Raw genomic sequence first — 25,479 nt, 5'->3', positions numbered from 1 at the left:
TCATTTTTTTTAAAAATATCCAGGTTTTGAAATATTTGTATTTACTTTCTTTCAAAGATACAGGTTTTAAATTGTTTTTCTTTCAGTGACTCAAAAATACAGGTTTTAAATTATTTTTATTTACACGTGGCACCAGATTCAGACCCCCGGATTTGAGGGATGTCACATTAGCTATAATTTGTATGTGGTTAACACATTGGTTAAAATTTCATAAAAGTAAAGTTGGAGAATGAATATCAATGGTTTAAAATTTAGGTATGACGTCTTATTGCTGCTAAAATAATTCCTTTTTCAAACTGTGCTACTGTTATTTTTCAATAAAAAATTTTTGTTAACATATAGCTCAACTTGATGTTGCGGAAATCTCCGATTTATTGATATAAATTATCAATTTATTTCTGAGTAATTCTTAAAACAATTCACCCATTTGCCGATTACACTCTAATTTTATTAAAAATTCAAACAAATCTTCGATAAATTTTCTCGAAGCTAATATTTATATAATAATTTTTTATTTTTTACCAAAATCGACCTATTATGTCATTTTAGTATTGGGGAGTACAACCCATGTTTCTGATTTCAGAATTCGAAGTCCGGGCTGAATCCACCCCGATTCTAAAACCCATTTAAACAAATATAAATTTATATTTTTCTTCTATGATAAAATTTTCATTATAAAATAATTTTCTTCTCGGTCCCGACTCCCGAACTTTAACCGGTGAATCTCAATACTTGATTCTCATAGTTATGGCATGAAGAAGAACCAACAGATATATTCTGCTTGAGGGTATCTCTTACAGGGGCGTATTGGATTGAGATTTTAAAGCATTTTTTTGCATTCATGAAATCCGAAAGTATTCTATTGGGATTATTTGAAATCTATTAAAATCATGAGGTGTTCAATTGGGATTTTAAATTAGCTACAAAATTTGGTGGTATTCAATTGGGATTTTAAATTATGCTTTACAATCCGATGGTATTCAATTAGGATTGTTTAAAATTCATTAAAATCTGATGGTATTTAAATGCTGATGGATTTTTTTTCATTTCATAAAATGATGGATTTTGTGGCATTCTTCAGTGTATTTTAAGTTTTTTGAAATCCCACCAAAATCAATGGGATTTTGAAGCATTATACCTAAATTCTATCAACTCTATAACATTTTATCAAGAATTCGCACAAAATCAAAATCACATACAATCCATTAAAATCCATAGACTACAAACAATCTATTAAAATCCCAATCGAATACACCCACGTAGTTTGATAATTTTTTTTTATTTGATCCAAAATTTAGCTAGTGTCAAATCTAAATCCTAGTATGATTTAAGTTTAGCACGAAGAAAATCCATATATATTAACCTTAAACCAAACCACTCCTTGTAGATAACCGAGCATGAGTATAAGCCGGAGAAGCAACGCCAACTAAACGACAACTTATGAATAGCCAATCATAATATAAGTCAGTTCAAGATATAGGTGGTTCCATAATTTCCCGTTGTTTATTTTATCATGGAGAGTTTATCTTATATCAGTGAAATCGTCTTCCAAAAATAAATAAACTATTGGACAAATATGAACCATTCGATATTATTCTTTTATAAATAGTGGAGGCATATAATAATTAAAAATATTTATATATAATATTTGAATATAAAATAAAATTTATACATCGATTTTTTATATCAATTAAAAGCAGGTTTTGTAAATAAAATACTTTTCTTAATTGAATACATTCCATATTCTTAAATCATCACTAAATTCTTTTATTTTTACACATATAAAAAAGTTGATTCTAATCGCTTATAAATAAGCGTATTAAATATTCGTAAGATAATTTATTAAATAAATCAAAAAATAAATATATAATAAGCATATCAAAGAAAAATTTTAATAGATCTTTTATAAGAATTAATTACTTTAGTGATGGAAGCATAGTACTTTCTCCTCAGATATATTACTCCTTTGTTAATGAAAATTTTATGACACAAATAAATGAAATATGTTATTTGTATTACAAATATACTGACATATATTTTGTGTCCAAGTTAACGTTTTGTTTTTTTGACAGAGTGTCCAAGTTAAAGTTAATTGCAATTGTGGATGATCAGATACTGATATGTGGAGGTTTTACGTGATAAAGAGGTTGAGGTAAAATTTTGTTTTAATTTGGTTGGTTTAAAAATAATTCAAAATTTTTGATTGGTTAACTGATATGTAGTTTACCTTGAGTTAACTGATTAAAATTTTGTTTTAATTTGATTGGTCTAAAATTTAGGAGTCTCTCCTGATTGGTCCTAAAATAATTCAAGTTTTCTGATTGGTTAACTGATATGTGGTAGACTCAGGGATTATAATAAAGGATAATACTTTTGTTGAATAAAGAAATTTATTAAATATGAAATACAAATTACAGCAGAAACACAGGCAGGCCGCAGGCGCAATATTTTGGACCAACGACACACCGGGCCCAAACAAAACCCACTTTCTTTAGCTCAATTTTTGTTCTAAAAAACACCAGGCAATTTTTGTTGGATATATAGCAGGAACAGGGGCGGACCCAGGAATAAATTTCATTGGGGGCACAATAATCAACCAATTTTTTTAAAAAAACAATGTATTATGATGAAAACTGATTTATCAGAGAGTACATCACTTTATCTTATTATAAACTAATCCAATTTATAACTGATCCAGTTTATAGTTGATGTGATTTGATGGGCTGGGCTTTACTAATAATAATGTACATGATACGTCCACACTATTAATACTAGCAGTGATATTTGTCTGTACCGGACACTTAGATATGGGCTGTGTGTACTGGACACTAGACATGATGGGCTGAGAATTGACTGGGGGCCCATGCCCCCATAACCTATACTGTAGGTCCGCCACTGAGCAGGAAGAGCCTACAAATTTATAATTTGAGAATCAAAATTATCATGAAATCCATTCAGGTTGTCTTTGATGATAAGAAAATCCAAGAATTAGTAGATAAAAGTTTTTGTGAAATTCTCAAATTTGAGAATGAGATAGAAGGTATGAGTTATGACAGTGAGGATGAATTTAAAAAAAATTTGAGAAATTTATCTTCATTAAGGGATAATGATTAACATAAACTATCCGTTGATGAGCATCCTAGCTCATCATCCATTGATCGTCAATTTGCATCATTCGTTGATAGTCAAATTGTATCATCCGTTGACATATCAAAAATAACTCCAACACCTGAAGGACAATTAAGCTCAATGCACTCAGGAAATTCAACTTCATATTAAAATGTGCCATCTCATGAAAATGAAGAAACCTCATCAAGATCATCTATATCACCTCAGAGAAAATGGACAGGAGATCATCCCTAGCGATGCATCTGCAAAAGTTCAAACCAGGAGATATTGGAAAAAATTAATGTCATTTTTGTTAGTTATTTAAGGGATTTTGGGCAGTAGCTCAACATGCAAGAAGATGGGGGGAAAATTATGTTTGAGTGTATTTCGAATTGTAACAAGTATTAAATTTTAAAGTGGTTATGAATGTGGCCATGATTTTGTAAAAATAGTTAAGTTTTACGCAAAAAAAAAAAGATAAATATATGAAATGTTAATTAAAAAGAATTGAAAATTGATCTTATAATATTTTTATATTATATAATTTTTTAAAAATAAAAAATATTGTTGTAAAACGACCACGAAACGCGACTTCAATACCTAGTGAAATGTAAACTGAATGTAAAAGTATTATGGATTGTGCAATATTTTAAAAAGTCTAAAGGACAAATGAATTGATTCAACACTAAAATATTGTTGTTTAAATTTGAGTAGATCGACGGTGAGGGAGGAGATGGGAATATAATGTTGTGTACATCAGTTTTAATTTTTGGTGATTTCTTGATTCAAATCAGTGATTTTCGCTATACAAATTAATGATTTATGTTTTCTAAATTAGTGATATTTTCCAACCTAAATTAGTAAATCACTAATTTATATTGCAAAAATCAACAATTTCTGTAATTCTTGAGTTTGTAAGTAACTAATATTTGTATGCATCAATTCAGTAATCTTGATAACGAATATTATCCTGATGGATAACGAAATTAACTTCGGTAATCTGATTTTCAAAATTGATGATCCCGTAAGGGATTGGGGCCAAGATTTCAGTAATACTGTTTACAAAACTTATGTATGGGTCACACGCTGTCAAAGGTAGTAAGTTACCTTACGGTGATAATACCATGGTTGTCAAGATAGCTCCTGAAACTGATGGCGACAGCAAGACTATTCTTGAACAAGAATTAAGCTCACGAGACATATTCAAAACTACTCCCAAAAATATACTTCTACACCACCACTCGTTTAAGTCTACTACAGATGGTGTCAAGAATCTCATGGTGGTACTTTCGTACGACAAAAAAGTTGTTTCGATGCGGCAAACCATGTACTCTCGGTCGCATACTTTACGTTTTGAGAATTCTCGAATACTACATGTTACAGCCCGACTTTTCAGACTATTATCATTCTATCAAATAATAAAAGTTAAAATTTAATTTCATAAATAAGATTTATCCTCCACAGATTTTTAATCATAATAATAAAGAATTATCAGTCACTAGTAATAAAAAAAATTACAATTCTATGGTTTCTAGGACTACTATATGATAAATATAATTGACCAAACTTGATATCCAAATGAAACAAGAGTAAAATATTACTCGTAAATAAATTAAGAGATATATAAAAAAATCTGAGAAATAAAAATATTTTAATTTACACAAAAATCGATTAAATGAATGAATTAGTTAAATAATCTAATTATTTCCAAATCAAAGTATATAATAATTAATATTATGGTAAATAAATATTAAAAACCTTTGCCAAATGCAAATATTATTGATAAAACATTTTTAATACATACAAACATATTACTGATGCATAAAAAAATCCACATATATAATTCTTAAGGTAATAGAAAAATAAACTAAATTAAATATAAGAAAATATATATTTTGATAAAAACTTTTTGTTACAGAAATAAAATTAATACAACAACCCGATTTTCAAAACACATAACACTTTCAACAGTATAATATAAACCAAGAAAAAATAACCGTATATCTCAAGTACAGTAAAACCTCTATAAATTAATAATGTCAGGACCAGGAAACATATTAATTTAGAGAGTTATTAATTAATCGATATATTAATAATTATTAATTTAAAAAGTTTTTAAGTGATTATACTGTACATACCAAACAAAAAGCATATTGTATATAAATTAATATACCAAACAAAAAGGCAAATTAATCCATGTCTCTTAGAATTACATTGCAGCGAACTTTGTGACTCAATGTAAATTAGTAACTACCGTGTTCATATATATTGGAAATTATTATCTGTAATTTTAAATAGCAAAAAGAGAATAGATATGAGTTAGGCCCCATGAAGTTCATAACATGAAATATTTAGTTTAATTAGTCGTGTAGCTACTTTTTTAGCTTTGTGCAAACTCACATTTTTAAATATTCTGATACTCGTATGTCTTAGGGGTGAGCAATGTAGCATATCATGTTCAATTATTAAAGATCAAAACAAGTCTTCGATATTAGTTTTCACCGTATCGCGTCGGATTATCCGGTTCAGAATTAATTATATTTTATTAGTTTAATTTGTAAATAATTAATTAATTTAATTGTAATTTGAATCATTTTATTCAACTGGTATGTTATATATTGATGTATGACATATTAAAATTATAGTTTTAAGACTTTAATATATATAATTTATTTCTATGTGTTATTTTATTTTAACCAAGTAAAATTTATAACTTAATTTTTTTTAGTAGGTCACATAAATGCGTTTAAAATTATTATTTGGTTGACTTTTGATTAAAAATATAGAATTTTCCTAAGTTCACCTCCATATCACAAGTTATAATATTTCAAATTCATATATCATCAACATTACATCATTTAGATACATTTTCTAACATCAAATTTGATGTCTTTCTCACTATTCTTATATTTATATTGTTTTTTTAAAAAGATTTAGTTACACATTAAATTCTGAATTCATAAGTTTAAAATAAAAAATCATCTAAATAAGAATATTATTTCAGTTACCTTATTTCATGTTCTCCAAAATATTATAATCTCTTTATAAATCACCTTTTATAATTAAAATAAATTAATATGACATAGTCCATGTTGAAAGTCCATCAATTTTTCCTTTTAAAGATTCTCACCGAAACCTCAGTTTTTGTTATTTATCACATTCATGGCTTAGAATTTCTATGTATTGGTACTCGTTTAAGCTATTAAGTTAGATTTGAATTTGTTCATTTTTACTCGAATATGAATTATATATATTTTTAGAAATCTGAATCATGGTTCGAGCCCGATTATTTAGATTCTTTTTCAATTTTAAATTTATTTACGTAAATAATTAATTTATAAATATTAATATATCATGTAAACAATATATGAGATTTAGCTGAAATAATAACTTATCTCAAATAATAAGATGGTGAAAAGAATATGAATACAACACTTTTAATGTATGTAGTTAAAGCTTTTGAATAAAAAACTAATTGATAGTGTTTTAGGTGGTGTGAGTGTCGTATTTGTATTCAAGAGGTCTTGGAATTAGGTAATTTATTTGTTCAGGAGGAAGGTTTGACACGAACCTGTTGGGCTATTATATATACAAGTAGATAGATTATTTGGGTTGCGGGGGGTCGAATTTGAGTCTCTCGTGTGTGTGGCTCTGATAACATGCTAAGTGACTAGTACTCCCAAAACATCACGGTGTTTGACGGAGAACTTATCAGTCTAACGACCTTATCAGAATTTTGCAGAGGTGCGAACATTGCATAGAAGTGTGAAAAGATACGACTTTAAATTTATCAATTATCGATCAAATACTGTCTGAATGTATACTACTTTTATAAATTGTTCGGATATGAGTCGAATGCATGTAGCTATTTGTAATTTTGTACAGATAGTTATATTCATTTTAAACCCGAGTCCAGGATTCTTGTTCAGCCTAAATAGAAAATACGAATCAAGGACAAATAACTAGGGGTGTTTTAGTAAAAAAAAAAAACTAGGGGTGTTCATCAAACCGTCCACACCGCATAAACCGCCCGCACCACACCGCAAAATGCGGTTTTTTATTTTCGTGGTGTGGTTGCGGGTTGAAATTTTAACAAACCGCGCGGTGCGGTGCGGTGCGGGTTGCGGTTTGACATTATAGAAGCGCGGTTCAAACCGCACCGCACCGCTACTTTCTAATATATAAAAATATATTACATATAATTACAAATATTTAGATTATTTAATATGATGTTATCTCCCATGTGTGTGTATATGTTCAAGTTACTCAACTTAATTTTAATTATTTTACAATATAAATTAAGGTTAGTTCTAAGACGACAAACCAAATATTATAATTATATCTATTTTCTATAAATTAATTTGTTAGTGTTAAAATCTTTTCATCTTCATCATTGTCATACTTATATATTAGCTTATATTTCTTTATGCGAGTATTTTAACTCTATATATATATATATTATAAAAATTATTTTTAAATACATATAATTTGAAATTATATTTATATTATCGTTAAAAAATATAATTTTTTAATTGTATAAACCGCACGGACCACACCACACCGCACCGCATTTTTGTGGTGTGGTTTACGCGGTTTTTATATTACGCGGTGCGGTCGCGGTTTACAAAATTTCTCAAACCGCATGCGCGGGTTGGTTCGCGGTTTTAGGAAAAAACCGCACCGCACCGCTCGCACCGCGAACACCCCTACAAATAACATTTCTTTATGGAGGGGGTCTGTATGTTATGGCATTTCCAGTATTTATCAAACTGCTTACTTTTTATCAGGGTTAATTATCAAACTCATCACTGAAGTCGACAAATGGTATCAACTTCATCACTGATCTCCACGGGGTCTCAAGTGCCTCATTAAACTCGCTTAATGGTATCAAACTCATCACTGCCGTTAAGAAAAAGTAACGGAAGTATAGACGGAATGACAGATTTGAAGATTTGAACAATGTAAGACACTTGATATGTTAAATTTACATATATTTATTTTCATGTTTTTGTTTGGTACAAGAAACTCCAAAATAAATAGAAGCGTTTAAAGTCAAAAAGAATTTCTTTATGTTCTCTCTCTAGATTTTTCTTAAAATTTAAAAAAAGTTGGTGATATTAAAAAAAATTGACTTTTTTTTTCCAACTAAACATAGTCTAATTTTTATCTAAAATGGACTACTGTAATATTTTACTAGTTCGAAGTGATCGGGATTGTAAAAATTTAAAAATATTTTTTTTGCCAACAATGATATTCACATAAATAAAATTTATTAAAAGAGAAAACATTTCAATATTATTCAAAAATAATTATAATCTAATAAAAAAACATAAAAGTTAATCTGGAATGTTTAGTTAACTATATCTTAAAATTTATTTCGATGAATTTATTTAGATAATTATATCCTAAAATTAATTTAATAAAAAGATTGCATACTTTATTTTCATATAAACTTCAAATTATGTGGCCTGCCACATGTCAAACCCTACAACCAATCTGTCTTTCTGTTTCGTTACTTTTTTAACGGGAGTGATGAGTTTTGATACTATTAAACGAGTTTAATGAGTCACTTGAGACCCCGTGGAGATCAGTGATGAAGTTAATACCATTTGTCGACATCGGTGATGAGTTTGATAATTAACCCCTTTTTATCAGGGGTACCTCATGTCTGGGACTGGAAGTATTCTTCTTCATCCAGCTAATTTGATGTTGCTTCTTTGTGCAGCCATCTGCCATCGTCACTTCACACTGTTATAAATAACTTACTAGTGAGTAGTATAGATTATCTTTTCTCAAAACATGGTAATATCCGATCAGATATCTTCGACCATGATCAACACCATTCACGATAAAGCTACCTACGGGGTGAACCGAAAAATCTGTATGTGCCTTCTACATTATTTTATTGTTGCTCAAAGATGAAAAATATCATCTAACTAAATATTAGATCATAAATAACACTAATATTTCGCATACTGTACTGTGTATATCAATACTAAATACACGGTGGAAAAAAAGTCATAGTTAACAGAATTCATTAATTCGATATGGTTAATTAATTAGATAGGGTTAATTATCAAATTCATTGTTGGATTCGTTTAATAATATAAGTAGTTAACGATCTTCACGGGCTTAGTCGGCTCACTTAAGTAATTATCATTTAAGGAATCATGAGTAATATCAAACGGGTCATCCTCGTTAAATTTCTTTTAATTTTAGATAGAAAAATGTAATATATGAACCATGAAATTGACATGACGTGACATGATGCTCATTTAGATGTTGAACAAATAAATAGAAAAAAGCATTTTGGCAATGAAAATAAAAATGTTTTGACAAATCTTTTTTTTAATTAACGTGATTATAGTTTGAATATGTGTTCGGAAACCTTAATTATTATTTATATATGTATGGGTTTTTTTATCTTAACTATGGGTTTGTTAGCATCATGTCATATAACTATGTGAACGTAATGGTCCATCTGTCACGTTTTTAGTTAAATATTTAAATGAATTTAAAGTTGATGACCTACTTTTTTTTTTTTTTTTTTTTGCAATTTAAAGTTGATGACCTACTTGATATTACTAATTTATTTTAGGGAGTCGAGTGAGACTCGTAGAGATGTATTATTGAATGAGGTCCATGATTAGTGTGATAGTTAATCCTACTTGGATGTTATAAGATATTTTAAAAATAATTAAAAACTAATTGATAAATAAGAGAATATTAGACCCGTAAATGGTAGTTTGGTTCATAATTTTCTAGAGTCAAACATCGGTTATGTGCATTTTATATTCATATATGATATTAAGATTTGAAACCCGTATTCCACACTCCAAGATACAAGATTTTAATCGAGGAGGAATTGAATATGAAATATATGTTTTCAGAAATAAAATTTTGATTTATTTTATGTTCACCTATATTTAAACGATTTATATAAATTATTAATATAAAACAAATTTCAAAATAAAGTAACATGAAATTCATGACTATAATATATTAGTTTTAGTTAAACTTTTGCCGAAATTAGTTATAACTAATTACTTAAAAATATATTTAACCAATCATATACATTCACCCACTTAAACAAACACATGATATAGAAATGATTAATCTCCTGCCATAATTGATTCAAGAATACTAGGTAAAAATACTTTTGTTGAATAAAGAAATCAATATACTTATATAAAGGAGAAGCGAGGGGCGTGTAGGTGGCGGCTCTCACATCACTCCGTTCGATTTTCTAATTTTCTGGAATTTTTGGATGAAAAATATCAAAAATTAGAACTACCTTTTTTAGTTTCAGGTATATTAGAAGCAAGTTTCAGAATCTAAGGAGAAGCGAGGGGCGTGTAGGTGGCGGCTCTCACATCACTCCGTTCGATTTTCTAATTTTCTGGAATTTTTGGATGAAAAATATCAAAAATTAGAACTACCTTTTTTAGTTTCAGGTATATTAGAAGCAAGTTTCAGAATCTAATTTTGTTTCAGATTATTTATGGAATATAGTAGTTTGAAAGTTTTAATCTGATTTTGTTTCAGATTATTTAATTATGGGAAAGACAAATTATTTATGGAATATAGTAGCTTCAAATTTTTAATCTGATTTTGTTTCGGGTTATTTAATTATGGGAAAGAGTAGCACACAAGTATCTCTGCACCTATAAATACCCCTCTAGATTGTAGGGTTTTGGATCATTTAAACACAACCTTCTCTCTGTCAATACCACAAACCTACCACTCTCTCTGGTGATAGTTCTCTTGCTCGATTTTTAAACGAGAGGTGTGTAGGTGGCGCCTTTAACATCGCTCCGTTTGATTTTTCTAATTTTCTGGAATTTTTAAATGAAAAATATCAAAAATTAGAACTACCTTTTTTAGTTTCGGGTTCATTAGAAGCATGTTTCAGAATCTGATTTTGTTTCAAATTATTTATGGAATATAGTAGCTTGAAATTTTTAATCTGATTTTGTTTCAGATTATTTAATTATGAGATAGAGTAGCACACAAATATTTATGCACCTATAAATACCCCTATAGGTCGTAGGGCCTCTCTCTCAATACTACAACCCTGCCTCTCTCTGGTGACAGTTCTCTTTCTCGATTTCTAACTCGGAGGTGCCGTTCTTCTGCAATAATAAGTGAAGGCTATTTATACAGTATTTAAAATATAAAGGTTGTTGCAAGCAAAGGTAGTTATAGACCGCTATATTGAAGTCGACAAATCCAAATACGGGAAAAGAATACAGCCTTGACATAATATTGATGGTTGATATCAATAAATTAACTATTAGTGATGTATGTTTGTTGTTTATTCTTTTATATTATTTGTTTTGTTCATCGGACATGTTTGTTTTTGTTAATTTTTATAAGATTCACTTTGTATACATGAAAAAATTATTCATACATTATCTGTTTGCTCCGTTCAAGCAACTTTTAGGTAAAGGTTGTTTATACATTATTAAAAAATAAAAGTTGTTACAAGCAATTGTAGTTATAGACCGCTATCTCATAGATTTAACTTAGATGTTTTTGTGCACAATCAATCCAAAAAAATTAGAGGAAAGTGACAATGTAAGAACATGATTACTTTTCAAAAAAAACAAAAAAAATTAAGATTCGTCATGTTTTAAATTTTTAATTACGTGTATAATTTTTTTTTCATTTTTTCACTTTGAATTATAGTCCAATTTTGCAATATTAGTATTGGTATTACATCAAGATTTTTATAATATAAATTTATTTTATCCTACAAATATTAATTTTGAAACATTAATATACTTTTTATAGACAACTGCAAAATTATTTTATTTTACAAATATTAATATTAGATTTTTATAGGCCGCCGCAACGCGCGGCTTCTCAACTAGTTTATTAAATATGAAATACAAATTACAGCAGAAACACAGGCAGGCCGGAGGCGCAACATTTTAGACCAACCACACACCGGGCCCAAACAAAACCCAAGTTCTTTGGCTCAACTTTTTGTTCTAAACCCAATTGTAATCTATCTTCGGTGCAAAATACAACACACAAAAATGGCTGTTGCTTCTTCAACAAAGTTAATTGCACTTCGAAGATTATTATTAACGAGAACTCTGAAACATATATCCCCTGTTTATTCTTCCTCATCATCAATTCCACGATCATTGCTGTCTCCTCTTCGTTTCTTAGAACCTTCTAATTACTCAATACCTCCTCTTTCTAGAACCTTCTCTTCTTCTGGCCCTTCCGGTATTGATCCCGGTGCTTCCCCAGTTGCTGTAGATTACAGGCATGAGTCTTTCTCTGTATAAATTTAATTTGATTTAATTGTATGTTCAATGAATTTGCTAAATTAATGTGCACACAGTTCTCTGTTGCAGGAGGATGAGTTTCATAACTTGGCTGATTCCGCTATTCATCATCTCCTTGAGAAGATAGAGGTATATATTACTGCTGTGTTTTTATGTTTTAATACGATTTACCCGGGTTTATTAATTATTTTTAGGGTCCTGCTCTCCTGAGAGCCCTTAACAACTACTTTTTACTTGAATGAAAGATTTTGATCGGTAGTGGCTATCGTTATTAATGGGACCACCTGACTCAAAGGTGGTTGTTAGAATCTATATACAAAAACCTGGCCAGTTGATGAGATATCCAATGGGCTAGAATTATATCAGTTTTTATCATGTACCTTTTAATCGGAGAACGTTTGACATCAAACTGTTTTTTCCGCTGGACGGGTAAATGGTTTTAGTATGTTCAGCGGTTAAAAAGTGTTGGAGAGCCGTTGTATCCATTATAGTTGTCCAACTCTTTTTAACTGCCAAACATACTAAAAACATTAACACCTTCAGCTGAGAAAAACCGCTTGATGCTAGGCATTCAGCTATAAAGAAACGCTGGACATGACGGAAAAATGTTATAATCCTAGCCGTTTATGAGATATTCGACGGGAAAAAAACTTGTTGCTTGACAGCTCCCTACCATTCACATGTTGGGGACCAGACCACGACCCATATCTATATAATATATATTAATCGTGAAGATTGTTTTGAATTCGAGAAAACTAATTAATATAAATGGTATTAGAGCAGCACATAAAACTGGCTATTACTTTGTATCACATTCTCTTACACAATTGGCATACCTACTGATAAATAGAGTTTTGTAATAATTGGGGTAGTATTGAGTTTTGATAAGAAGGAATATTGTGTTTGGTTGGTATGAATAAATATGGAAGGAATGAAATGAGACTTGAACAATATTATAGGTAAAAGTTCAAAAGTTTAATTCCTTCCCCATTCTATTCATAACAATTTAAGCCAATAAGAAACAAATTTTCTTTTTTAATTACATCATAGAAGTTTTGCTCACACTCATTTTCCTTTCATATCTTCCCACCTTACTCAATTATTTCACTTTATTTTCAAAAAATTTATTTCACTTCATTCCATCCTCCCCAACCAAACACATAATTAGTTTACTGAATTAAGTTCAATGTAAGTCAACTACAAATCTCTACCTTGACTTGTATTTGCAAATGAGATCATGTGCTTCTCAACCAAATGTGCCCCAACTGAAACGAATTTGACTCCATGAAGATAGCATCATGACATGACAGTAAGCATAGGTTATCTAGTACACTCCTAACTCTCATGAGATAAGCTAGAAATTACTGGGACTCATGTTAGACTTACATTTATCTCAAATCCAACCAAGTAGAAGCTTGTGGTATGTCACTTTTATCTTCCAGCAAGTTGCAGACACCTGTTCTTGTAGTGTCCCTTCTAATCCTTATTATAGTAGTTGAACTTTTTCTTTTGGTAGTAGCATGAGACGTAGATTGAAAATGAACGTGTCTATAACTGTTGCCTTTTCTTGCAGTATTATCATGAATGAACAACGTGCATCTGTTCAAAATCTACTTCTAGCAAACACCGAACATTTCCAACTATTGAGATGGTGTGAGATATTTTACTACGATGTATTGTATTTAGTTAGTCACCTGTCACTTCTTAGTTATGAATGTATAGGTACATGACTGTACGTGGACACTGTCATAATTAGAGACACTATGGCGGATATCAAGTGATAGATTGATTTGGGATCCCTTACAGCCTCATTGACTACAAAGAGAGATATTTCCTCGTTACTATTTCAATTCTTGTCAAAATATCAGAGTCGGTGAGAGGATGCCTAACACTGAGAGTTGGCGAGAAAAATTTAAACAACAATGAGTGAGTTTAATGTTGAAGAATTAATATAAAACGGCGAGAGTTCAGTGAGGAGATATCCATATAAAACCGAGTTCAGTGAGAGAGAAATCAGGACATTAAGACTTTGTGATGCGTGACAAGGATAAAAACAGAGAGATAAGCCCATATTTGCAGAGAATCAGTAGGAAAACAGAGTAAATTTGCAGTTTTAAATCATATAATTCATCTCTAATTACATAATGAAGAATACAATTGTTTATTTAGAACTCAAGAAACAAGGTGAGCAGAGAAACTTAGAAATAAACAAAACTAAAGATAATAGGAAAAAAATCATTCTGTCAGTAACTAATAATATCTATTACTTATCTACTACCATATGTTTATTTTGTAGAATATTTCTAACTAGATAGTATGATTATTAATTACTAAATATACTTATATCTTAATAATAATATTAAATAATTAAAAACTAATTTTAGTTATGTTGATGATTAATGCATACCTAAAATTTAGTTGCTAATTATATTTTATTGTTGTTTGGATATATGTATGTTTTGTAATTGTTAACTATGCTATTGGTTAGGAATATTCTATAAATTAAATTTATGATAGCCGGATATATGGTAGTAGATAAGTAATAGGTGTTAATAATAAAAGGATGTGTTTCCTTTTATCTTCTATTCTAGTTCCTCTCCATGTTTGGAGTTCTATATAAACAATTGGGATGTTCTTTATTCAAAGGCTAATTATTTGAAAATTTTAATTGAGTTTTCTATCAATCTTGCAGAGATAGGCTTATCTTGTAATTTAATGTTATAATGTAAGTGGTTTTGTAGAAATTTTCTTATAGAAAGTATCATAATATATCTTTTAAGTTGAATGATAATTTCAAATGATAACCATGACATCTTTAGATAATTTCATGTTACTGTGAGCGTGTATGATCCACCAAGAGCGTTTTTTTTTATTTCCATTCTTGCCTATTTTTTAAATTTAAAAGAGTAGAAGAATAACAGGAGTAAAGATCTCAACTTGTGTACCACAAGCCTTTTTCTTTAATCCCTGATTTTCATGTTGAATTCTCAACTTAGCTCCCTCCTCCCTCCTCAGTCTAGAGAATATTTAGGGTTGTGTTGTCCTCCTTAAGAAAATGTTTTTATGCCTGAATGATGAATATCTTATAGCTTCTTGTCATCCTAATCATTCTCAAATTTAGTCTCTTGCCTGTGAAATTTAAGTTTTAGAACCCTGGTGGCTTTAAAACCTACTACTTCTGTTTTCAGGACTATGGGGATTCTGTGGATATAGATGGTTTTGACATTGACTATGGGGTGAGATTTGTCTTAGTCATCAGGCTATCTGTTGAAGTGGAATCGTTTTTCTTGCTCTTACTCAATACTTGTTGTCCTTTGTAGAACCAAGTTTTAACTGTGAAATTTGGGAATTTGGGAACTTATGTGTTGAACAAGCAAACACCAAATAGACAAATTTGGATGTCATCACCTGTGAGGTAAGAACACCTCTGCGAAATTAATTGCCGAATATTTTCAGACAAATTGTTATGCATGTGTTACTTTCTTTATAGAAGTCATTTTGAAATTTTTACGCTGCAATATGATGCTACTTAAAATTTTTTATTTGCTTTTTCGTGGGTGGGGCACCCACAGACCCACCTCTGACTTGAAAGGTAAAAGTAAAATCTGATAATGCATATGATAATTATTATGCATTATGATACCTGAAAGTGAAGTTGAGTTAATACTTTGGTTGGTCTCTTGAACTGTCAAGAAAAGAGCATTCGCTGAGTAAACACGTGTTTCAGTGCTTTAAGTTATCATGGAATCTTAACTATGTTATATTAGAGGATATATTCTCTCTTAGCATGGATATCAGTAGGGAAGAACTCAAACTTAGATTACAAATCTTGGTATACACGTCGTTAAAAGGCCCTTAGTATAACATTTAATTTGCCTGAGTTCAATGCTGGCATCAAGCCTAGTAGCAAGTTTAGGCTAATAATTATTGTCAGGTCTGAGGCAGCGTCAAGCACTGAAGTCAATTATTCATCAGTACCATTTCTTTCGAGGCATAAGGCAGTAGTTTCACACTAAGCATATTTATAAACAAGGATTCTGAGGATTGCTAGGCACAGTGGCGGAGCCAGCCTTAAATGGTAGTGGGGGCAAAAAAATTTAGTAAAATATTATTTCTTCCGTCTCATATAACAGGTCTATTTTGAAAGAAATTAAGAATATTAAGGTTCTAAAATATTGCCCTTAAACTTGTATAAAAATAAGAAATGATAGGACAAATTTGATTTTTTAAAAAAGCATGCATACTCGGACATAGGAAGCATTATTGATAATAATTTATAACCAAGAGTAGTATTCGAGCAAATATATGAACCAATTAATCCTTACTAATCAAAACAGACACCCATTTAACAAAATCAATCAGGCAGGTTTAATACCTACATGCACATATATTATGTATAAATATATCAAAAAATTGAAAAGTCTAGTGGGGTCCAGTGACCCCACCAGCCTCAATCTGCCTCTGCCCCTGGCTAGGCACATTATGTAATTTCATAATTTGATAGTAATATAATCAGTAGATGTTTTAGCACGTATATGTACTGTGAAAGTATGTCACTATGTCTGAGTTCTGGGTTTGCTCGTTGTTTTGGTACTATGGAACCCAATTCCAGACTGGATTTAATTATAAGTTAGTTTTTTGACTTTTTTCTTCAAATCATGCCCTAATGCTCTTGTTTATTAATTATATTCTTCTTTGTAGTCAGCCAAAGTTTGGGTCCTTTGCTTACTCAGTTACGCCAGTGGCTTTTTATGTGAAATTAGGAATTAAGGCGACTAGGTATCATGACACTTAATACGGACATTTTTTTACATGTATATTTGAAAGTAACTCTTTATGATTAATTCCTTATACATGTATTATTTTTGTGTTTGTAGAAATAGGAATTTCATGTTATCAATGTCTTAAAGGTTATTGTAGTACTTGAAACAATTCAGAATTTGATTGTAGATAGTATGTCAAGTCAAGAGAGGACCACTTAAATATATTGTTGCTCTGCAGTGTTAAAAAAAATGATTTGGTCTGACAGTATGTCCCGTGATTTGCAGTGGTCCGTCTAGATTTGACTGGGATCAAAGTGCTCAAGCTTGGGTTTACAGACGTACTAAAGAGTATCTCTTCAATATTTTGGAAAGTGAGTTGGCACAGCTATGTGGCCATGCCATTACTCTATCGTAAACTTGTTGCTGATCATATGACAACCTTGGATGACTTCTTGTTGCAATAACATGTTTCGTTTTCAAGCACAGGAACTCTACCTTCCTTATATGTCATCAAAATTATCAAAGCTTGTGAATTTTGTAGTAAATCCAGCTGATCCTAACCTTCACTTCTGTCTTATCTCTCTTTGATAGAGTACGCCTTATATTGCAAGTTTTAGGTTGCGTTCACTTGGATGGAATGGAATGAGGGAGGAATGGAATGAAGAATTATAAAGAAGTTGTATGGAGAAAGAAGAGAGTATGAGAATACAGTGAACAAATATGGGTGAGTCTAGATTTTTGATAATGAAGATGGTAGGGAAAGATGATATTGAAGTAGAATGAGCATTCCTTTCGAAACATGTGAGTTAGGATTATAGTTCAAATGAAATGATTGAAGTAATGAAAATTATAGAAATTTTCTTTGATCACTCCCAATTTAGAGTACAAATTTCATTTCATTCTTTTTTTTATTTCATCCACGTGGACGTAGTTAGTGTCTATTTGAAAGTTTTTTTTACATGTCCTGCCATAATGATTTAAGACAATAAATTTTTAGAGTTAGGTTTTATGGAGTTCGTATTTAAGTTGGAGTATTGAAGTTCAGTGAATCAAGGCTTCTTATCTATTTATGGGCTGAACAGTCGACACTGTATGTTATACTCAGAACATCTCATTGGTTAATCAAGCTCAGACAGGCATTAGCTGTTCAAAGGAATAAAGCCAACATTAAATTTCCTACATGTCTTTGGATGCAAATGTTTTGTATTAAAAAATTAAAGTGAAAATCTTGGAAAGTTTGAAGCAAAGGCTGATGAGACAATTTTTGTTTGATATGCAACAGAAGGAGCCTACAAAATCTATAATATGAGAATCAACGTTGTTATGGAATCCATTCATGTTGATGGTAAGAAAAATCTAATTATTAGTATATAAAAGTTTTAATGAAATTCTCAAATTTGAGAATGAGGTTAAAGGTATGAGTTATGACAGTGAGGATGAAGTTGAATGAGGATGAAGGTGAAGAAATTCTGAGAAATTTATCTTCATCAACGGATAATGATTAACATGAACAATCTGTTGATAAGCATTCTAGCTCATCTGTTGATCGTCAATTTGGATAATCCGTTGATAGTCAAATTGAATCATCCGTTGATAGATCACAAGGAACTCGCACATCTGAAGGACAATCAAGATCAATGCACTCAGGGGGGGGGGATTCTTAAAATTCAACTTCATATTAGAATGCACTATCTCATGAAAATGAAGCAACCTCATCAAGGTCATCTCCACCACCTCAGAGAAAATGGACAAGTGATCATCCCTTTGAATTGATTATTGACGATGCATCGGCAAAAGTCCAAACCAGGAGAGCAACTGAAGAAAAATGCTTGTACATCAGTTTTCTATCTAAAGAATAACTTAAGAAAGTAGAAGATGCTTTTTTGGATCCAAATTTGGTTTTAACCATGCAGGAAGAGCTAAACCAGTTTAAGTAAAATAAAGTACGGAAGTTGGTACCCAAACCTAAAATAAGACAGTTATAGGTACCGAATGGGTATTCATGAATAAGATGGATGAAAATGGCATACTCACAAGGAACAAAGCCAGATTGTTGCCAAGGGCTACTCTCAAGAAGAGGGAATTGATTTTTCTTGAGGGAATTGATTTTGATGAAACCTTTGCAGCAATTGCAAGATTGGAAGCCATTAGGATTTTCCTAGCCTATGCAGCCCATGCTAATTTCAAAGTCTTTCAAATGGATGTCAAGACTGTTTTTCTAAGTGGGGAACTGTAAGAGGAGGTATATGTTCATTAGCCACCTAGTTTGAAGATCTAAACAATCCAGAGTTTGTCTATTTCTTGTTGAAAGCACTCTATAGATTGAAGTAAGCACCTAGAGCCTGGTATGACACCCTATCACAGTTTCTTCTTGAGAATCTCTTCACAAGAGGTACTGTTGATAAAACCTTATTTCATAGATATGTCAATGATTCATCTTGCTTGTTCAAATTTATGTCGATGATATAATATCTGGGTCTACAAATGACAAACTTTGAAAAGAGTTTGCCAGAATTATGCAAAGAAAATATGAAATGAGTATGATAGGTAAACTTACCTATTTCCTTGTTTACAAGTTAAACAAGTGAAAAATGGAATCTTTATATGTCAAACCAAATGCATTTATGATCTTTTAAAGAATTTTGACTTAATGTATTGTTTCTCTGCAAAAACACTCATGTCAACTGCTACTAAGCTTGAACTGAATACGAAGGAAAATTTTGTGGACATTTCAAGCTATAGAGGCATGGTTGGTTCTATTTTATATTTAACAGCTAGTAGACCTGATATTATGTTTACTACATGTTTATGTGCTAGATTTCAAGCTGACCCTAGATAGTCTCATTTGATTGCAATCAAAAGAATTTTCAAATATCTTAAAGGAACACCAAACCTTGGCATTTGGTATCCTGGAGAATCTGGCTTTGACTTAATAGGTTATTCAGATGCAGACTATGCAGGTTGCAAGATTGACATAAAAAGTAAAACGCGCACCTGTCAATTTCTAGGAAATAAGCTTGTTTCTTGGTTCATTAAAAGGCAGAATTCAATTGCAGCATCTACTACAAATGCTGAGTACATTGCACTATTGCAGTAAAAAGTTGTTGTGCACAAATACTTTGGATGATGAATCAACTTTTTGACTATGGATTAAAGATTGAGAAGATTCCAATTTTATGTGACAACACTAGTGCAATTGCCATTACTGAGAATCCAGTGCAACACTCAAGAACCAAGTACATAGACATCAAGTATCATTTCATAAGGGAGCATGTAATGAATGGTACAGTGGAACTTCTCTTTGTTCCAAGTGAAATGCAGCTTGCAGATATCTTTACCAAGCCATTTGATGAATCCACATTCATGGGATTGGTAAGTGTGCTAGGTATGCTTAATTATTCTTAAATTCATTTTAGATATTTGCATAGTTAGATTGCAGCCAAAAATGTGTTATAATTTTCTTGTGAATTTTCATTCTGAGAAAAAGTAAAATTTTGGCCAAGTCAAAATTACTATGTCAACGGATATCCCTATCTATTGATGGTCTAAACACATTATTGGGTATCAACGAATATCATTATTCGTTGATGGTCTCTGGGATAGCCTTATCCGTTGATAGTCTTTATACATTAACTAATATCCATGTCCGTTGATAGTCTCATCTCGGGACATCGATGGATATGCTTATCCGTTGATAGTTTATTTTTAATATTGTATATCAACGGATATGGGTAGTCTGTGACGCTTTGTCAACGGATGATCCATTACTTAACATTTTTATTTCTTATCCATTGATAACCATCATTTTTATCACAGCCATTGACTACTTCTGCTTTATCTATCGATGTATACTTATACCTCTGTAAGTATTATTTTTTTCACAATAAATTGAAGTAATCTGCCTTAACTCGTTATACCAGACGGTTGTATTTTTCACCAATCAAGTAACTTTTTTAATTACTGATAAATTATTTTGAAAAAAATATAAATGTCAATTCAATTTTTCCAATTCATTTTTATCTTATTCTCAAAACTTTCGAAGACAAGAATCTCTCTTATCTACCAAACAACTCAAAACCCTCTTTTAGTTTTTCTTAAATTTTAATGATACTTATCATCGAAATCATGTATGGATCTGATTTCATCTACGAGAAGAACAATTTTACGGTCTTTATGGAAATTGCAAGTTCTCCACTGAATTCGACAAGATGAGAAACTTCATCAAAAGTTGTAAGTTATCCTATGCCATGACTGAAGATCCCTCTATCTACTATGAAGTGGTTGAGGAAATTTGGACTTCAGCATAATCTGACTCTGTAAACGGTATAATCACTTTTATTTATGAGGGTAATGAGCATATTATTAATTCTAATATTATCTCTACATGTTTAAGATTACCTGATATTCGATTTCATTTTATTAACCTTCTTTATCGATAAAATATACACTTCTCATATCCTTTATCCTGATTTTTTTAAAAAAAAATTAAGATTTTGTGAATTTGTTTTAAAAAATCTAATAAATGTGGGGGGAATGTGTGTCACAATTTTTTATTTTTCAATTGTAAATAATTTTGATGTGAATATATACATTAGTGAAACGGTACCGCAATTTTTAGATCAAATGCATTTGCATTTATTGGTAGAATTTTAAAAATGTCTGCTCATATTAATTTCTGCTGAAAATATTGAAAATTTGGAGTAGCACTCTATACAAGTTTCATTTTATTTATGTATCAAAGATGATTAAAAATTAATTACTTTTAATAGCAACATATAACGATGGAAATAAGAAAACGGATGGAATGAATTTGTGTGGGACCAAACGTCACCAACTAATTTATAGATTTGCCTGACCTGAGTAACACTTCGCCTTACAAGGACCATAACACGGATTGAAAAGCAGACGCATCGTATGCAAGTGCGTCAAATTTCATTCTCTCTCTCCGCCACATAAAAGGGTGGATGTATCTTGGGGCCACAAACTGAATTGTAACTTTATTTGTTCTAGAATCTACTACTGATCCGAATTAATAAAATTGGATACAAAAACCAACCCTGAATATATGTGACACGCGTCTTACTTCTCCGTATACCATCTCCTTCTCTCTCCCCTCCCCATCTGCACCTGAGTAAGGCAAACGTGGTTGTCACTTGCCAAGAACCACAAACGCGGAAGGACGACTTACATATATATATATATATATATATATATATATATATATATATATATATATATATATATATATATATATATATATATATATATATATATATAAATATATATATATATGGGGGCTGTTATACAGCCACCGTTGGATAGGGAACCACCAGATCTGAGCCGTTGGATGACAAAGACTCCCCGCAATGAAACATTGCGGGTACTCAAGACCCCGCAATGTTTCATTGCGGGTACTTAAGTCCCTGCAATGAAACACAATTTTTAAATAAATATATAGCAAAATAACATTCTTATTCATAATGTCAAATTAATAAGAAATAAAATTAAGTTAAATTACCAATTTCAATATACAATAAAATTTATTTATTATTTATCATTCACAATGTCGTAGAACCAGAAGGTGCAGTATTCAAATCGTGAACTATGTGCTTTGGAGTATAATATACTCCCCGCAATGATTCATTGCGGGTATCTTTTAAAAAGTAAATTACCCGCAATGACTCATGGAGGGTGTCTTTTAAAAAGTAAACTACCCGCAATGACTCATGGCGGGTGCCTTTTAAAACAAATACCCTATCCACCTCACTCAGCCACCTTTCAAATGAAGATATAACACCCCACAATGATTCATTGCGGGGTACATAATCCCCACAATATTTCATTACGGCTATGAAATTCAGGTAAACTATCCCCGCTATGCTTCATTGCGGGGAAGATAATATTATTTATTTTATTCAAAATATTTGAAAAAGTTCAATAAATTGTAAGAATTTATTCAACTTTAGCTAGAAAATATTAATATATGTGTTCTTATTAATATTTAAATAATTTAAGTGACATTTAATAATAATTTAGATATTTTTCTTTGATTTGTATTTGTTCGAGTATATTTGAAAAAACTACTTGTACATACGAGAATTGGAAAAAGTTAATAATTTGTCAAAAATTATTAAATTCTAGCAAAAAATACTAATTATATGTATTCTTACTAATGTTCAACCAATTTAAGTGATGTTTATTCATAATTTCGATATTTATCATTGATTTGAATATGTTCGAGTACATTTGAAAACACTACCAGTACCAAAGAGAATTGGAAAAAGTGAATAATTTGTAATAAAATAATTCAACTTTAGCTACAAAAAGTTAATTAACCTTAAAAGAGCATGTAAGAGCATGTGAGCTACATAGTTCAAACATGTGTTCAATATATTTAGGAAACAAGGAGTAGTATTCAAATAAGTAAAATTATTAGTATAACAAAATGACATAAAATAGTTAATAAGATAAAATATATAGAAGTTAGATAGAAAATTATTCATATATTGTACTAAGAAAAATCAAAATTTTCTCTTACTTCTAACCTTAACAATATATTCTTTTTTTTAAAAACCTTAACAATATTTTTAGTTTAATTTAAAAATGTTAAATGATAACAATTTAATATAATAAACTCTACAAGGCATATGATATGTGAAGGAAGGGGTAAAAGGGTCCAGGGAATAAAAAGAGATTCCCAGCAATGAAACATTGCGGGGACTTGTATACCCGCAATGATTCATTGCGGGGTCTTTCATACCCGCAATGTTTCATTGCGGGGTTGCAATGTTTCATTGCGGGGAGCCTTTTTTTTAGCCGTAGGATCACAAAATGAAGGGACGTGATCTGGTGGCTTGAAACCGGACCCTATCAATCGGTGGCTGTGGACCGGTTTCCTATATATATATATATATATATATATATATATATATATATATATATATATATATATATATATATATCCACAATCACATAACTCTCCAAAAAAAATTTCATTCCATTAACATCTTTCTCTCTCTCTAAAATACATGCCCCTCCTTCGCTCAGTCTCTTTCAACCATGTCTTCGCATACTATTTTCCTAGTTATATCCAATTCATCTTGTTTCTTTCAAATATTACTTCAACAATTCTCTCCCCCATCCAAAATCACTATGTCTTCCCTATCCAATATCTTAACTTAGAAGTCATTTACTCATTAATCTTTCTCTTGCTCTTTTTGGTTGCTAAACAACTCTTTTTTTTTTGTTTTTTTATTACCCGGATGCATAATGAATTTAACTTCGGTAATCTGATTTTCAAAGTTGGTGATCCCATAGGACATAGGGCCTAGATTTATGTAATACCGTTTACGAAGCTTCTGTACAGGCTACGAAGCTTCTGTACAGGTAATGCTGTCGATGGTAGTAAGATAGTTTAACAGCTCGATTTTTCGGACTATTGCCATTTTATCAAATAATAGAAATTAAAATTTAATTCCATAAATAATATAAAGTAAGTCACATAATATCATAAATCAATCTCTCAAAAATCCCAAAACTGAATTATAACACGAAATTAAATTAAAAATCTTCCATATAGACACAACTCTAAAAAATGTCTGAAAACAAAATATAATCATAATTATAAGGCTCTTGTCCACTCCAATCAAATCTAAATCCAAAGTTGTGCCAACAATATTAACCTGAAATTTTGTAAATCGTTAGTTATACAGCCCAGTAAAAAAATAAATTCGACTAACAGACGAAGAATTTTTTTTAAGACTTATTATTCAAAATTTCAGAATCAAAGATCATAAATCATAATTTCATAAACTCAATATAAATAAGTTTCACAGTTCACTAGGCCACTAATACCCGGTGGTACTGTATTTTTGTAATTTACACAAAATCAATTAAATGAATAAAAGTAGTTAAATAATCTAATTATTTCAAAATCACAATATAAAATAATGAATATTATAGTAAATAGATATTAAAAATCTTTGGCAAATATAAATATTACTGGTAACACATTTTTAATACATACAAAGCATATTACCGATGCATAAAAATATCCACACATATAATTTTTAAGGTCATAGAATAATAAAATATATTAAATATAAGAAAATATAGATTTTGATAAAAAAAAATTTATTGCAGAAGTAAAACCAATATAACACCCTGATTGCATAACTTCGTATAAGAAATATAAAGAAAAGAATAACACAAGAGAATAACATGGGAGTTAAAAAATATATCTTTGTATTTTAAGAGATTTACAAAACTCCATAGTATAAATAGGATAGAATTAATTGGATACTATAGAA

At 30.5% G+C, this 25,479-nt stretch overlaps 1 protein-coding gene across 1 annotated transcript; it reads left to right on the top strand.

Moving 5' to 3' along the window:
* Nucleotides 1–12,060: 12,060 nt before the first annotated feature.
* Nucleotides 12,061–18,128, top strand: LOC108211521 (frataxin, mitochondrial). The gene is made up of 5 exons (XM_017383147.2): nucleotides 12,061–12,385; nucleotides 12,464–12,536; nucleotides 15,596–15,643; nucleotides 15,728–15,822; nucleotides 17,456–18,128. The coding sequence occupies exons 1-5, from the start codon at nucleotides 12,150–12,152 to the stop codon at nucleotides 17,583–17,585; spliced, it is 582 nt and encodes a 193-aa protein (XP_017238636.1). The 5' UTR covers nucleotides 12,061–12,149; the 3' UTR covers nucleotides 17,586–18,128.
* Nucleotides 18,129–25,479: the final 7,351 nt, after the last annotated feature.

This window comes from Daucus carota, chromosome 3 (genome assembly GCF_001625215.2).
Source record: "Daucus carota subsp. sativus chromosome 3, DH1 v3.0, whole genome shotgun sequence".
Taxonomy (NCBI): domain Eukaryota; kingdom Viridiplantae; phylum Streptophyta; class Magnoliopsida; order Apiales; family Apiaceae; genus Daucus; species Daucus carota.
This window is presented reverse-complemented; position numbering and strand designations above follow the sequence as displayed.